Below are 13,783 nucleotides of genomic sequence, written 5' to 3' on the forward strand. Positions count from 1 at the left end.
TAAGTTGAAAATGACAAAAATGTCTAAAGCATTTTGGATTGAAGTGGTTGTTGTGTAGTTTATTTGTCGCTTCTCTAACAATATTTCTAATTCTTGCTTATTATTTTCTCTTCCAATATTATCAATAATTAAAACTTCCTTCTTATTCCAACAAGTGTTTTCCTTCAACATACCTTCCTTTTCAAGGGCATGCACATAATCTTCTCCCATTGGAAAGTTAGCTAATTGTTCCTCCAACTCACTCTACATGAGTTGATCAACATGTTCTTGAACTAAAGTGTCAATCAAGCATACCTCTTTAGGTTTAAACTCTTCATAATTAACTAGTTTCTTGCATAGGTGAAACACATTCAGCTCCAAGGTCATGTTCCCAAATGAAAATTGCATCGCATTGTTCTAGAAATTAAGGGGTGCATTGGTAGTAGCTAAGAATTGTCATCCCAAAATAATTGGAACTGAAATTGCCTTTTTTTCTCAAAGGTTTTGTAACTGAATTGGTAGTAAAACTTACCCACTTGTACTAACATTTCCTCTAGCAATCCTCTAGGTATGTTGATGGATCTATTAGCCAAAGATAAAGTGATAGATGCGGTTTTTAGTTTTCTCATTCCCAATTTCTGATAAATAGAGTGAGGCAAGAGGTTATTACTTGCTCTCGAGTTAAGCAATGCCTTCTCCACTTAAGAATCTCCAATTTGCAAAAAGATAGTGTGGTGGCTAGGATCTTTATACTTTACCATGGCCTTATTTTCTATTATTATACTCACCTATGTTGTTAGGAAAGCCTTCGTATTGATATTCATCTTCCTTTTGAGTGTGGAAAGATCCTTCAAAAACTTCACATAAGTTGGCTCATGCTTGATCATGTCTAAGATAGGTATTTATTCACCTTAACTATTAGCACTTCAATGATGTCAGAAATTTGTTCATTAATCTTGGGTTTTTGAATGCTAAAGGGAAGGGAGGTGACTTTAATTCACATCTTTTCCTTTGGGCTTCAACCGTTTCTCTTCTTTCATACTTGGTTTCGTTTCTATTAAATTAGATTGAATTGGGTATTGAATAATTGAATCATTTTTTTGTTTAGCTTTATCATCATCCTTTGGTTTTGGTGCTTCTAGCCCCTTTCCTATAACAACCCGCACCCAATTGTGTAGATAGTCTACTTTGGACCCAAAGAGGTCTTCACGACTTTAAAACTCATCTACATAGTTAAGAGTTCATACTTATATAGTGCCATAAATTTTCTCCCAAATCTAATGTGGGATATCACAATCACCCCACCATGCAAACACAATGTCCTTGTTATGTCCTATAGGATTGTGGGCTCAAATAAACAAACACCCTTCACAAAGCTAAACAAACCTCCACACCAAGGTCGATGATTGATTCTGATACCATTCTATAATGACGTGCACCCAATCGTGTAGATATTGTCTGCTTTGGATCCAAAGGGTCCTCATGGCTTTAAAACACGTCTACATGATTAAGAAGAGTTCATACTTATATAGTGTTAGAAACTTTTTCCCCTATCCGATGTAGGACATTACATTCCTACTTCTTAGTGTGATTACAATGTTTACCTTTTCATTCTTTTCCCAAAATTTATAGCTTCATAAGCATTCCTTAGTTGTTAATCATATAAGATCACACTCATTGGGCAATTCATCGATCATAACCTTTACACATCAATGAACCCTAACATGAATCCTATGTATCTCTTATAGGGATAAACTAGCAAATAACTTAACTTGCACATGAATAATAAAGATTAAAATTTTGTTACCATCAAAAGATGTCACCTTTTCTTGTTCTTCCATTCTCCTGGTTCTTCCACCTTTATCGCTACATCTCTAATGAGAGGGTTTAGTCATTCATGATCATATTGATGTCATGCATTAAATTAAACTGAATCTTGATTGATCCCATTGAGAAAATTCAAAATAACACAAGATGTTTCTCTCTCTCTCTCTCTCTCTCTCTCTCTCTTTATATCACTATATCGCACCCCCCGGTCTAGGCATTAATTTCAATCACCTAAAAGCATAATTGAAATACCTAAAATATGCTAAAGAACTGAATGGGGTAAGCCTTAGAATGAAATTCTGAATTGCACAGATCATATAAAAAATTCAATACATCCTTTGTTGTGTTGAATTGGATTTTGACAAAGGCTTATCCTCTCTGCACCTTTGTAATGCCCTTTACCTTGTGTGTGGAATTGTATTGAATTCAATTTTAACAAAGTCTTAAAACTTTTGGTAGCTTTTTAAACTCCTCTACCTTGTCTGTGGGAATGGATTGCTTCATGTATCGGAATGTATAAGATTAAATATCAATTCCTTTTGTGTTTGTCTTAGCTATAGTTGATCTGTGAAACTTATGTTGAAAAGGATTTCAAAAGAAGGGACCTAGAGCTTCATGTTACAGTCATGTATCGAGAATTTGATACCTCTTTGCTTGTATCAAGTTGATTTTGACAAAGGGTGTTGGGCTTGAATTTTGCAGTGTTCATTGCATTAGAGCTGTATCGAAATTTCACATGGATGATTTCAATGCCTCTGCGCCTTGATGTCGAATTTCTCAACAGTTGCTTCGTGTCTCAAATTGTTTATCAAACTGCATAGTCTTCTATCAGAATGCATTCTGACAAAGCTCTTTTCTTCTGTCCGGAATCCATATTGAATCCTGTATTTATTTGAGTTTCCCCTTAACCTGCCTGAATCAAAATGCATTTTGACAAAGGTTGCTTTTTCCTACCGAAATTTTTGTGTCGGTCCTTCTGTTGGATTGGGCATGGCAATTTCCAATACAAGTCATGATGAATCGAAATGGATTTAAACTCCCTTTCATTACCAATTATTAAATTTAGTTCTCCAATTTTGATACATTCATTGTTCTTCCCTTTTCAACTTTGCTTTGCATCTCTAAGTTTCTTCTCTCATTCCCCCACATTCCCGGGACTTCGACATCCTTGGAAACTTCATTTACTTATGCTTCTTACTCTTTTTTTTTTTTTGCTGCATTCTTCACTAAATAATCTTGTTAGTCGAATATGGTCTAAGCATATTTTAAAGTTGAAAATTATATCATTTGCACTCAAAATCTTTTCCAAAACCTGGTTTAATATATGGAAAATCACTGATTTTCAGTGCTAATTAGGATGCAATTTGGCTCAAAATTTTGTTGAAAGAACTTAATTAATTTACCATAGAAGGGACCAACAGAAATCTATGTTACAATAACTCAACAATTGCACTGTCAAAAAACTTTAGTTTTCAGTGATTGAAATAAGTTCATCATATAAGATAACATTTTATTAGATAGTTCATTACAAAAAAAGAAAGTGTAATTAAAAAATTTGTAAAGTCTCATGATCAAGATGCTGATATTTCTATGAAGTTTTTCAAGTTTGAAGACCTTAGAAGGTAAAAGATGCTCTTTGAAGTCACATATCAACTTAATATTTCTTTTCAGATGTGTCTGTGCTTTCCCGAACTAAGTTAATTTCCTCTTATTCATCATGGAAATTAAAAATCTTGGACGAATGAAAACCCACAACAGTGGCGTGTGGGACAATCCTAAGAGAGTTGATGGAAACTTTGTACAAAAAGAAAGTTGATAAGAGAGGTTCAAGTAGAAAAAGCGCAGCAATAATAAAGGTGGGGAGAAAGGAGGAAGGTGGTGGATGACTCTCCTTTCTTTGTAGTATTCTTTTAACCTACCCTATGCTTTTACTTTTCTGGATTCTTCTCAATTTCAAGTTTAGAAGATGATCCAAGGAAAGAGATTCTTAGGCATTTGGAAGCGTATGAAGAACCTGCTCATAAGTCATTGTTACTTTATCAATGACAAGCCTTGTTCATGATAATCGCGAAGATGCCTTGGACCAAATTCTACCTTCTCACATCACCCAAAAAAAAAAAAAAACAAGGAATATTTGTCAATCTATTTTTGGTAAACCACAAAAATAAAATTAAAGGAAAAAGGAAAAATCTATTCTCAAGTGTCAAAAATTCATTTTAGCTTTTTGTGGTTAAGTAGGGATTGCATATTATGTGAGTTTGTCGTGTCACATCTTGCCATCTTGGTAATGAAGTGGCTGCTAGGGGTTTAGTTTGGGATAAAATCTTATGTGCTATTTTCATAGTTGTCTTCTATTACCAAGATTAGAAAGATGATGTAAGGAGGCTGAACTCATTTTTGGATTCAGGAGCAGGGCTAACAATAGCTAGTTGAAGGGGCGGGGGGGGGGGGGGGGGGGGGGGGGGTGGTTGGGTGGGGAGGATGCAATTCATCAAGAAATGACCTAGAGCATTGGTGGTGGACTATAAGGACCATTAAGATACCAACTTTTTTTCTTGGGTTCACTAATGAAAAAGCCAAAATTGATGGGTTCAGCCCTCTGGATGCGAGGTTTGAGGGCCTACAAAAATAGAACCATAAATGTAGTTGGGGTGAGTATTCCAAAGGCTTAATTAGCTCAAGTTAATAGAATTGAGCAAGAGAGAATTAATGGAAAGAGACCAGCCAGCTATGGAGAACTGACCATAATTTTTAGTTTTTATTATAAACCCGAGTGCTGCATTAGTATTGTATTTGGGTGTTAGATAGGCCAAGGATGTACAGAAGCCTCCTTTATTCAGGCGCTGGTAGTGATCTAAAAGGTAGGTGCAGTTGAAAGACCCGAAAGAGTTCAAATGCATTTTTGGCTAGTGAAGTGGCCCCCCAGCCCAACCTGATGGTCGGGCTCTTTTTTGTCCTCCGACAACAATGTATTGGACAGACTACCATAAGAATGGTGTGGTTTTTAACGGTGCGAGTGAATAGGCGCTAGGATGTTGGCAGCATTTGACATTCAAAGAATGGATTTGAGAGGGAGTTGAGTGAATAGGTGACTACTGCTACAAGGTTGGGTTTGCTTCACATTCAAATGAAGCGTTTTATTCATTGAAAGAAGGGTCTTATATGATGGTTATACTTTTCTCATTAGTGTGATTCATTAATACTAGTTGGGGGAATTTGGCGGTAATTCAAAATACTAGACAATTTAATAAAAAATTATTTGACAATGTCCCACCATATATTCAAAAACAAATAAACAAATAAATAAATAAAACCAATTTTATGGGTTTATGTTAGAAAGCACAAGATCAAAATGGATTGGGTACTCCTTTGCATATTGGACCTACTCCCCCTGCCCATGCCTCCCACCAAACAAAGCCATTAGGACCTACCATCCTACCCATCTCTCCATCAAGCAACGTTACGCCCAAAGAAGTTCCACAATAGCACATGCAAGTAAGTCTAAAAGGAGATTGGAAATTTGAAGCCACCTTCACTTGATGGACTAGGTTCATTTAATAATTTCCTAACATCAAACCGCTTTTTCTCCTTCTTTTTTGCCCACCTCCTTTTTGTCACCTCTAAGGCCCGTAATCGAATTGGCAATCCAACCCATGAAAGTGTGGTTATTGCCGTCTGAAACGAAGGCATGTTCTAAGTAACTTCAGAGGCCAAAGTGATTGCCTTTCATGATTTCGTAATTGGTGGCGTGACTAGTAAGGACTTCAACATGTGTCACTTATCTTACGCAATTGAACACATCTGTGTTACATGTGAGGGAAGGAGTGATGAAGCAAATCCTAAAGCATCTGGGTTGATTCCCTATAATCTAACAATTTGGAATGTTCTCCGAAATATCAAAATATATAACTCTCCACTTCACTCCATGTCAGCTACTCAATACTTTATTGTGCCATGTCTATATCTAGTCCACAAGCACCATGAGTGATTCCATGTTCTGTTCCACCACTCTAAACAAAGAGTCTCCGTCTATAAATAGAGTCATTTGGCTTCAGTTATAGACAACCCAACTATCTAAAGCTCTTGCAATACACAAGTACCCAGTGTTGAGATATTACATGGCCGGGACGTTCAGTAAGCTTTTGGAAGGGCTGAAACCAGTCATGGTAATGGTGATAATTCAGATCGCATTTGGTGGAATAAATATTTTCTATAAATTGGCTACGAATGATGGCATGAGCGTGAAGATTATGGTCGCCTATCGAATGATGTTTGCTGCCGCTTCAATGGTTCCCCTTGCTCTAATATTAGAATGGTAATTAACTTTTATTATATATATTTTTAAATTTTTTTTCTTTATTTTAACATTTTTCATCAGGGTTCATAAATTAAAATTTACTTTAAGGTCGAGTTTTTATTTCCCTCTTCCTTTAGAATGGTTATAACTTATTGGATGTCTTCAAAAGGACCAAGAGCAAGATATTTATAAATTAAAAGTAAGACCTAAGAGGTTAGAATTAAAAATTCTCAGGATCATCACAATTTTGGGTGATGGATATGTACTCTATTTCTGATATATTTTTTATTTATTTTTCTTTAACAGGAAGAGTAGACCGAAATTGACAAGAAGGATTTTCATTCTAAGTTTCTTCTTAGGCATATTTGGGTAAGAAATAATAATTTGCATGCATATGCTCAATTTGCCTATATATATATTATGAAACTTCTTCTAAATCTAAAGAAAGATTCTAGATATCAAATAAAATTTAAAGAATGATAACATATAGAGTGGCTATCTCTTTTACGTACTATGATCTCTTTCTTATGGCAATCAAGCATAGAACAATAATTTCCATACCAGAGTATTCTTTAATTTATTATATTTTACTGCTTGGGATGTATAAAAACATTACTTACAATTTATTATTTTACTTTTCAGAGGATCATTAAGCCACAATTTATATGCTGAGAGTTTGGCTTTAACATCTGCAACATTTGTAGCAGCAATGACTAATCTTATTCCTGCTATGACATTTGTTATGGCTATTATCTTAAGGTATTTTCTTCTTTTTTTTTCTTTGTTCTAACAAATATTCTTTCATGTTTTTCTTTAAAATTTTAAAAATTAGCATAATTAATTTGAACTAAAGATTAGTGTGCTTTTTGTAAGCAAAATCAATAATGACTTAATAAGTACATACACTCATAGGCAACAACCTCAACCACTTGTAGTTTGATGGGAAGGCAAATGTTTTGACCAAGAGCCTAAGTCATCTATGTATGAAATGTACTTTTTCCTTGTCTTTACTTCCCTTTCCATCTCTTCCCTTTCTTCATCATGTATATATATAGATGGAGCACCGCACAACACGTGGTATGGGAATAAGAAATTGGTTATGAATGAAGAAAAATTATTATACAGTTGTACCAAGAAAAATTGGTTATGAATCAATTGGATAGGGAAAAAATTAAGACCACCTACAGCTAGTATTAGATTGAGAAGAATAATAACTCGCCTAATCCTTCATCCATCAAAATTTAGTATAAAAATTATTATTGATTTGAGGAATCAATTAAATTCATTTCTCAACAAAGGGTTCTCCCTAATATTTATCATAGGTTATGTTTGGTTGGTTGGATATAGTAAGGTATACAATAAGAAATGGAATAACATATCATATCTCATGTTTGGGTAATTATGGAATATGATAAGTTATTTTTTCACTAATCTTATCATATGTTTAACCAAATATGATATAGAATAAATGGTGGGATGTATTATCCACCCTCTTTTTTATATGAAATATGTTAATCTTAAGCTAAGAGATAGGATATACATATCTCATGTATCTTATGTTTTTTTTTTTTTTTTTATCAATTTTTTATTACTTGTTTTCTAAAATAAAATTTTTTATTATAAAATTAAATTTATAGTTTTAAAAAGAACTAAAAAAATATTTGTAAAATATTTTATAAAATAATATTAATATGTGTATCATCTAAGATATATATATATATATATTAAATAACATAATATAAAAAAATTATTTATAAATTTTAAATATTTTAATCATGAATATTGTTAAATGGAAGCAAAATTTTATATTTTTTTAAATAGAAAATATTAGAATTCAATATAATATTTATTTTAAACATTGAAAAATGATATATATTTTATTTTGTTTGTTTTACAAACTAAATATAAGTATAACATAATATATCTCATTTGATATGCTACCTTAAAATATTATATGTATTATATATAATATCTAAGGATATGCATTTCCTACCCAATAGGATATAATATCGTATGATATACATATCTTATTTCATCATATCCTATCGACCAAATGTAGCCATAAGAAGAATGAATCGTGATTGTAACGCTAATTCCCATAACCATAAGGAGAGTCTATATTGCAATGACTAAATCTTGGATATCTTGGAAATGATGTGTAAAAACATCTTTTGCAATTATCATACATTTAATACTAAAAACTTGTATGAAAAACTTCAACATTTTTTTTCTTTTGATATAATTCGATATCCTACATCAAATAAGAGGAAAAGTATATATACATGGATTTCTCTCAACCTTGTAGACACAATTTTAAACTATAATGACATATTAAGCTTTGGACAAATAATATATACATGGGAGGGAATGAATTGTTACAAATAATATCAAAGTCAATCTTCAACCTTAATGTGTGTTTTTGTCTGTCCTTATGGAATACAACGAGAATGTTGTGTCTATATGAGGGGAAGGAAATAGAGGAAAAAGTTCTTTGACACTATATATGTATGAGTTTCCTTAATCAATAAAAAGTTATTCACACTACATATGTATGGGTTTTTGTTAACCATGTAAACGTATTTTAAAGCTGTAAGAGTTTACTAAAATTTCTATTTTAATTTTCCCTAATGGGTTTCAAAAATAAAAGGACTATTCTAAATTTTGGAATAAAAACTCTATTATTTGGATGCAACTTTAGCGACTTTGTTAATGTTTTTTAAAAAAATTTAATTTTTGATATCTAAGATTTTAATTTTATTAAATATTGGCTTCACGTACAAGTTTGTCTTAGTGCTTACTAAGAAATAAAGCCTAAGCTATGACAATCTTATTTTTAGGATGGAGAGTTTGGCAATTAGAACAAATGTAGGAAAAGCTAAGGTGTTGGGCACGATATTAAGCATAGGTGGTGCAATGATTCTCACATTTTACAAAGGAGTAGAGATGAATATATGGTCAACAAACATCAACTTGCTACATCATCATCATCATGACATGACAGTTTCACAGCAGTCGTCTTCTGGCAATCAAGCATTGGGCGGATTTTTAGGTGTTGCCAGTGCTGTGTCTATGGCAATCTGGATGATACTTCAGGTGATCTTGTTTTGAGATTAATTTTAATCTTTAAACACTAAAATTACCCTTTACCCACTTAGAAAGACCATTTTTATTTTTCCTTTTTGTCTTTTGTATCTTAACAGGCTAAGTTGAGTATGGTATATCCATCTTACTCTGCTACTGCTCTTATGTCCATTTGTGCGTCCATCCAATCAGTTGTATATGCCCTTTGCACTGAAAGGGATTGGTCTGCATGGAAGCTTGGTTGGAATATCAGACTTGTCACTGTTGTTTATACTGTAAGATCCTTCTTTCAAATATTATTAATTTGTAAGGTAATACAAGTAAATAGGTATTTACTAACATAAAACATTATAAAACGTATTGATTCTTAGGTGAAAAGTTGAAGGTTGTTTATGCCTACACTTCATGAGAAATTTCAAAATTTTAATCCTGAATAAGGTTATTCATGCAAGATGTTGCATTAATTTTAAAGTATGAGATAGAGTTGAAGAATACATGTTTGCTTATAAATATAGTATAGATGAGATAGGTTCACATGCACAAAGAATGAAAATAAGCAATTTAAACATATCGATTATGTTAAGTTTATGCTATGTTTTAAAATTTAAGGAATGCGGATCACTAGAGGAATAAAGATTTTGTGGTCAGACCGGCCCCTCTTCAACGGCTTCTTCAAAGCAAATAATTCGTATATATTACTTGACATAGCATTGTGTATACCCCAACACTATTTCAACTAAGCAATTCATCGAACTTATCATATCTATACATATATTAGCATAAGATTTTCAAATAAATTATACACATTCGTTAACTGCATGAAATGATTATATATAATTTTTAATTTATTAAGGAAGCATTTATATTCTAATTATGAAAAGCAAGATTAAGTTGATATGTTGTGCTCTAATATTTGAGAACAAATATTAATATAAAAACCAAAATCTCATTCTAATATGGTCCCCATCACATGCTGATTTTAAGCAGATGTTTCTGAGATGTAACTAGTGGTTATATTACAGGGAGTGGTAGGCTCTGGGTTGATGGTTGCACTAATGACCTGGGTTGCACGCAGAAGGGGAGCATTGTTTATATCTTCTTTTTACCCATTATTGCTTGTTGTAGTCGCCATTGCTGGCTCACTGATGCTAGAGGAGAAGCTACATGTGGGAAGGTTTGAATAAATACCTACTCAATTTTACCGTTAACGAAAATTTTGTCTGTTTTTATATTAATTCATTGTATGCACATGCAATAGCATGTTAGGAGCTGTGTTTATCATCCTGGGCTTATACAGCGTGCTATGGGGAAAAAGCAAGGAGATGATGACAACGACCCAACTCAATGCATTTAAAAGCTCTAAAGAATCAGAATCCAGAGATATTGCTGCTGTAGAACCTTAATTTGGTGATCCTAGGCCGCTACCTTTATTTTTTCAGCCAATAGGATAGCCAAGGAGCTGGTGCATGTGCTGTCTACAACTATCATGGTACATAGACAGTGTTATATTGATATGTTTAGCACAATATGTAGATAAAGCAACCAGACTGGATGCAATAGCTAGATTTTGTGTCACAGAAATTAAGATAATATGCGTCTAAAGTTGCTTCTTTCTTATGAACTTTTCAATTATGTTCAAAGTTATTTCTATGATAAGTTTCTTGTGGACGATGTCATGAACTTCTTTTGCCTACATATTTTTCAGGAGGACATTGCAAATGTTTCATCCAATTGTTGTCCTAGTTTTCTGATTATGTCCATATGTTATAGTCAAATAGTTAAGCTATATATGCCAACTATAGCTGGCGGATGAGTTTGATAGTTCTAAGCAGCTCTACCAATTCAAATTATCATCCATGCATTAATAATATCAATGCAACATCGACATTAGTTACAATTTACAAATAGAATGATTTCACTCAATATAAACTCTACAAAAATAGGTCTCCAAATTAAAATGAGTGCCATACTTTACAGCATATTGACCTGTTGTAACATCCAGTTCATTCATGCCATTTCAAATTTTCTATATCAGAAATTTTCAGTAAACTTTCAATTGATTACTCAAAATCTGACATGTCACTATGAAATTTTCACTAAACTGTCAATTGATTACTCAAAATCTGACATGTCACTATGCAGTAGGGCACATTTTAGTAAAATTTGTCAAAAGTTGATGGGTTGAAATTTCATCACAACAAATTTCTAAAGTAAGATTCCAAAAATTGAATTTAACCATGAAAGGAACGTAATTGACAAGACATTAACAGAAATATTAATTTTTATGTAGATTAATCACTGTGGTATCGAAAATTCGACAGAGGACCTCTCTTCAAGTAATTAACAAAATCCATTGGGTTGCTCTCAAAACTGGTATCAAGATCCTTCCTCCTATCGAAAATTTGCCTCTTCAAAAACACCATTCCTCTTGTTCTTCCCCATTTGTGATGACCTCAAACACATCCAAATGAACACAAATCGAACCCCACAAATACCATTTTCATGAAATGGAACTGAAAATGAATTCTTAAAGGTATTTATTGAAAACTAAGTGAGATATTGGATTGGTATCGATCCATTTATATAATGGAATCTTCATTTGAGAAGTTCTCTACCAAAAATCAATAAGGAGATATGCCGTTTGCATCAGTGTCAAAAAATTTTATACCGAGTCTTTCTGGTATCAATTCTCTATTAGAGGCTGTTGACTGTGATTGATACACAGAACTGACCGGGGTTTGACTTCTCTAGGTGCTCTATCACAATTTCAATAAACTTGTTTCTGGTATCAATTTGTTTTGATAAAGGGCTTCAGGCTTCAAAATTATAACATTCATAAGCCTTAAGCAATATCAAAGTTTGTAGACAATAGCTTGGACAAAGTCCTCATTTATCGATTACCACCTGGTATCGAATATCATTTGGAGACATCCTTTTCCATGTCAAAATGAGCTTTTTCTTCCTTTCCCTTATTTTTGCATCTCTCCGTGCCTAGTTCTCTAATCTTGAACCTTCCTTTAACTTTCCTAGGACCTTTTCCAACCATCTCAACCTCCAATTCATTAGTTAGCTTCTTCGTCTTCCCTTTTAGACTTGCATAGTGTGTTCTTTTTCTCTTCTTTTAGTTGCATTTTCACTAGGTAGATACGTTAATACTTGTTTTCGAACTTAGCATCTATTTAAGTTCAATGGTAATGATTGTACTCAAAGCTTTGGAAAAATCTATCTTTTAAGCATATGTAAAAACATTGGTGGTATGAGTCTCAAGATTATGATCGCCTATAGATTTATGTTTGCTGCAGCTTTGATGCATGGTTCCACAAACAAATGGAAATAACCTAATTCACAAAGAAAAATATGATATCACACCACATGTAAACACCCACGTACCCAACTGATCATTCTAAGAAAATAAAAACATCAATAATTCACGTGTAGAGAGAATTTGTATATGAAGATGCTAAACTTTATAATCTTTTCCTCATGTTCCATCATGGGGCTTCTTTTCTCACTTGAAGTTCCATAACAACCAAATAATATAAATTAGTTTGTTTTATTATTTTTTCTCTTTATCCCCATATATATTTTCTAATCCAAATATGTTAAATAATCATGCTCTTTGTCTTGATTTTTTTAAAAATTTTAAATCAAATGCATTGTTCTAATATATATATATATATGAAATATTGTTTGTTTTGTTTTTTTTGTAAAACAGGAAAACTAGACCAACATTGACATGGATGATCTTCTTCCAAGGTTTTTTCCAAGGCTTCTTTGGGTGAGAAATAGTAACCCTAACTGCATCCTAAGCTCAATAAGAACATATATATATATATATATATTACTATTAATATTAATACCATATTATTCATATTATTTATAGTACTAATATTATTCTTATTAATATTATATTTACTGTTATGATTGTTATTAACATGATTATTCATATTAGTAATATTTTACATATAGAAATCATTTCTTTTTTATTTTATTTTTTTCCTTTAATGCTTTATATAATATATAAAGATGAATTATTTCCTTTTTTTAATTTTTATTTTAAAATTATGACTTTATTTTTATTTTCCATTTTATACCTCAAAACCCAACATAAAAAGATATAACCTTAAAAATGATTAAAAAAAAAATACACGTATAGGTTAATATAAAACAATATGATACAAAGCCAACTACCATTCGAAAGTATACATACATGCATGTGTTATAATTTATTATCCTATTTCTCTAAATCTACTCAACTTGTGTTGGATTTTGAGAATGATGTAAGATCGGAATTCAGGAAACAGCAACAGAGGATTCCTCTAAATAAGGAAAGTGGATGGATACCCTTTTTTTCTCAGTGATTATAAATCGCAAGTCATTCTGAAGAGGCTGCCACAGCTATGCTAGAGAGCACTTGCAAATGGGTGGGAAGTTGAGCCACGTTGTTGAAAGTCTAATGCCAGCCACAGTGATGGTCTTGGTTCAGGCAACGATCTCAGCAATTAATATTTTCTACAAACTGGCTAAGAATGATGGCATGAACACCATGATTATGGTGGCTTACAGATATATCTTTGCTGCAGCTGCTATGGCTCCTCT

At 32.6% G+C, this 13,783-nt stretch overlaps 1 protein-coding gene across 1 annotated transcript; it reads left to right on the top strand.

Moving 5' to 3' along the window:
- The first annotated feature begins 5,841 nt into the window (after nucleotides 1-5,841).
- On the top strand, nucleotides 5,842-10,776 carry LOC117913559 (WAT1-related protein At1g68170-like). The gene is made up of 7 exons (XM_034828557.1): nucleotides 5,842-6,121; nucleotides 6,410-6,472; nucleotides 6,746-6,862; nucleotides 8,941-9,196; nucleotides 9,304-9,459; nucleotides 10,207-10,358; nucleotides 10,443-10,776. Exons 1-7 carry the CDS (start codon nucleotides 5,925-5,927, stop codon nucleotides 10,585-10,587), a joined length of 1,086 nt encoding a protein of 361 aa, XP_034684448.1. The 5' UTR covers nucleotides 5,842-5,924; the 3' UTR covers nucleotides 10,588-10,776.
- The last annotated feature ends 3,007 nt before the right edge of the window (nucleotides 10,777-13,783 follow it).

This window comes from Vitis riparia, chromosome 4 (genome assembly GCF_004353265.1).
Source record: "Vitis riparia cultivar Riparia Gloire de Montpellier isolate 1030 chromosome 4, EGFV_Vit.rip_1.0, whole genome shotgun sequence".
NCBI classification, from domain to species: domain Eukaryota; kingdom Viridiplantae; phylum Streptophyta; class Magnoliopsida; order Vitales; family Vitaceae; genus Vitis; species Vitis riparia.

What these genes read in the sequence shown, in the direction of transcription:
- LOC117913559 (XM_034828557.1), top strand. Translation starts at nt 5,925, where the DNA reads ATGGCCGGGACGTTCAGTAAGCTTTTGGAAGGGCTGAAACCAGTCATG. An exon ending in CTTGCTCTAATATTAGAATG is followed by an intron (nt 6,122 to 6,409) that starts GTAATTAACTTT and finishes TTTCTTTAACAG; the next exon opens with GAAGAGTAGACCGAAATTGA. An exon ending in CAATCTGGATGATACTTCAG is followed by an intron (nt 9,197 to 9,303) that starts GTGATCTTGTTT and finishes GTATCTTAACAG; the next exon opens with GCTAAGTTGAGTATGGTATA.